General features: G+C 45.1%; 1 protein-coding gene across 1 annotated transcript; it reads right to left on the bottom strand.

Moving 5' to 3' along the window:
* Positions 1-1481: 1481 nt before the first annotated feature.
* On the bottom strand, positions 1482-2262 carry LOC101573760 (bisphosphoglycerate mutase-like). The gene is given in 2 exon segments (XM_012513621.1): positions 1482-1958; positions 1960-2262. Coding segments are annotated over 2 exon segments (780 nt in total).
* Positions 2263-2630: the final 368 nt, after the last annotated feature.

Genomic DNA, 2630 nt, shown 5'->3' with positions numbered 1-2630 from the left:
TCGAACTGTGGTCCCTGTGCTTTGCCAAGTTTGTTCCAAGTAGGTGCTTTAGACCACTGAGCCATCTCGCCAGCCCTACAATTATTTTTAAATTAGAATGTAAGGGGGCTGGGGAGATGGCTCAGTGGAATAAGCGCTTCCCTGGCAAGCGCAAGGGCCTGAATTCAATCTCCGGTTCCACAAAAAATAAATAAATAAATTAGAATGCACTGGGCTGGGGAGATAGCTTGGGGGCATAAGCGCCTGCCTGGCAAGTGTCAGGTCCCCAGTTCCATACCCAGTATTACATACTGTGCTGGCTCCAAAATCAGGTGCGGTGGTGCACACCTCTAATTCCAGCACTGGGGAGGCTGAGACAGGAGGATCACTATGAGTCTGAACTGCATAGCGAGAGCCTGTACAAAATAAATAAATTAGAATGTGTTGAGACTACCAAAAGAACCTCCTACAAATTATACAGGCAGAGGTGGGCGCAGTGGTGCCTGCACGTAATTCCAGCACTCAGGAGGCTGAGGCAAGACGATCAGGGTGAGTTCAAGACCAGCTTGGGCTACACAGTGAGTTCAAGACCAGCCCAAACTACAGAGCAAGACCCTGCTGTCTCGGAAAGAAAAAGGAAGTGTTTGGACAGGATATCATGTCTGCATCTTGTACTATGAATAACCACTATGAAAACAATATCCAATGTATTAATTATTGAAACTGTCCTACTAATTGGTGTTGGAACTGTCTCATTGCTGTTTGTTTTTCTTTTTTTCTTTTTTTTCATTGTCAGTCACAGCACTTTATTTTTAAACCAACTATAAGGATCCAAAAGTTAAAGGTCAAAAAACAAAACAAAAAAATGGATCATAAATAGCCATAGCTGTGTCTATCCTGCTCATTTTAGTGAAGAAGAATCCTACTAAATGTCAATCAAAGGATAACTCTGGACTCCAGACAGGACCTTGTTACGCTGCTGGGCAACATCCTTGAGACGAAAATCATCGGTGACTTTCCTACTCCAAGGGCCTCTGCTCTTAGCTACCAAATCATTCCTTTTCCTAAAAGAAAAGACTAGAATTAAATATAAGCACTGTACATTATTCAGTAATCCATTATCATCTTAGAAAATGTTATGAAATAAAAAGTGAACTACCTATTGGTAGAGTTGGTGTCTGATTTATTGAATAATGAATACCTTAAGCTTTAGCTCCATTTGTCACTCTCCCAACTCAGAAACTAACAAAACGACCTGATTAAACCCCACTGGTTACTCGTTTAGTGACTGCTCAAACAGGACTAGCAGGGAAGCCAACCCCTAAGGCTATGACATAAGTATTTATGCACCTTTAAGCATTATCTGGACCAAAATAAACTTACAAACTACCACCTAACCCTGGAAATATCTGAAAAACATCAGGGGACAACGAGTGAAATCAGCACCCGTAACACAATGCACGGCACATCTATTCCTGGCCAGCCACCATGTAGGAAAAACTTTATTTTTGGGTTTGTTTCACTTTGCCTTGGTCACCCACTTTCTTAATGGCTGCTTGGATGGCCTCTTGGTCGCCCAGGAACTGGTGAGGCCCAACAGCGCGTAGGTTCTCATCCAGCTCCAGGAGAATGGGGACTCCGGTAGGAAGAGTGATGTTGATAGTGTCTTCATCTGAGATACCTTCCAGATGTTTCAGGAGAGCTCTACTGCTACTTCCATGAGCAGATATCAGAATGGTCTTGCCTTTCAGTACTTCAGGAGAAATCCTTTCATTCCAGTAGGGAAGAAGTCTCTCCAGAACATCCTTTAAGCTTTCAGATCGAGGCAGCTGATCCAAGGGAACATCGCATACTTTATGCCTCGGGTCGTTGTAGATTTCATGGTAGTATGGATGGGACTCCTCAGTAGGGGGCGGGGTCACATTGTAGCTTCTCCCCCACAGCCTCACTTGCTCTTCACCATGATTCAAAGCCATTTATTTTCTCCCTGTTGAGCCCAATCAAGGCCCCGTAGTGCCGCTCATTTAGACGCCAGGAGCTTTCCACGGGGACCCATTCCTGCCCCAGCTCTTCCAGGATCAGCCAGGCTGTGTGGATGGACCGATTAAGGATGGACGTGAACACAAGATCAAACCCAAAGTCGAGTGCTTTGAGTTGCTTCCCACAATTCCGAGCTTCCTTCAGTCCTTTGCTGTTAAGTTTCTGATCCACCCAGCTGCAAAATCTGTTCTCCTTGTTCCAAGCACCCTTGCCAGGTGTCAGTATAAGTCTGTACTTGGACATACTGATGGCTGAGCTCTCCTGCGATCTTCTAATAGAACAATGTTCAAGGTCAGCAATACATCTGCAAAGAAGCCACCAGCAGCCGCCGCGCTCACCAGAGTCCCAGAGCAGCCAGCGCCTCCTACAATTCATCGCTGCCGCCAGCATCAACGCTCTTTTCTATTCCGCAGCCAGAAGGGGCTGGCCCGCTGTTTGTTTTTTAATAAAATTAATTAAAAAAGAAAAAATTATATAAACAGTACATAGTGAATTACAGTGTCATCCAAATGAACCCAAAGGGGGCTGGTGAGATGGCTCAGTGGTCTAAAGCACCTACTTAGAACAAGCTTAGCAAAGCACAGGGACCGCAGTTCAATCCCCCAGCACCA

Source organism: Octodon degus, unplaced genomic scaffold (assembly GCF_000260255.1).
Source record: "Octodon degus isolate 3935 unplaced genomic scaffold, OctDeg1.0 scaffold00001, whole genome shotgun sequence".
Taxonomy (NCBI): Eukaryota; Metazoa; Chordata; class Mammalia; order Rodentia; family Octodontidae; genus Octodon; species Octodon degus.
This window is presented reverse-complemented; position numbering and strand designations above follow the sequence as displayed.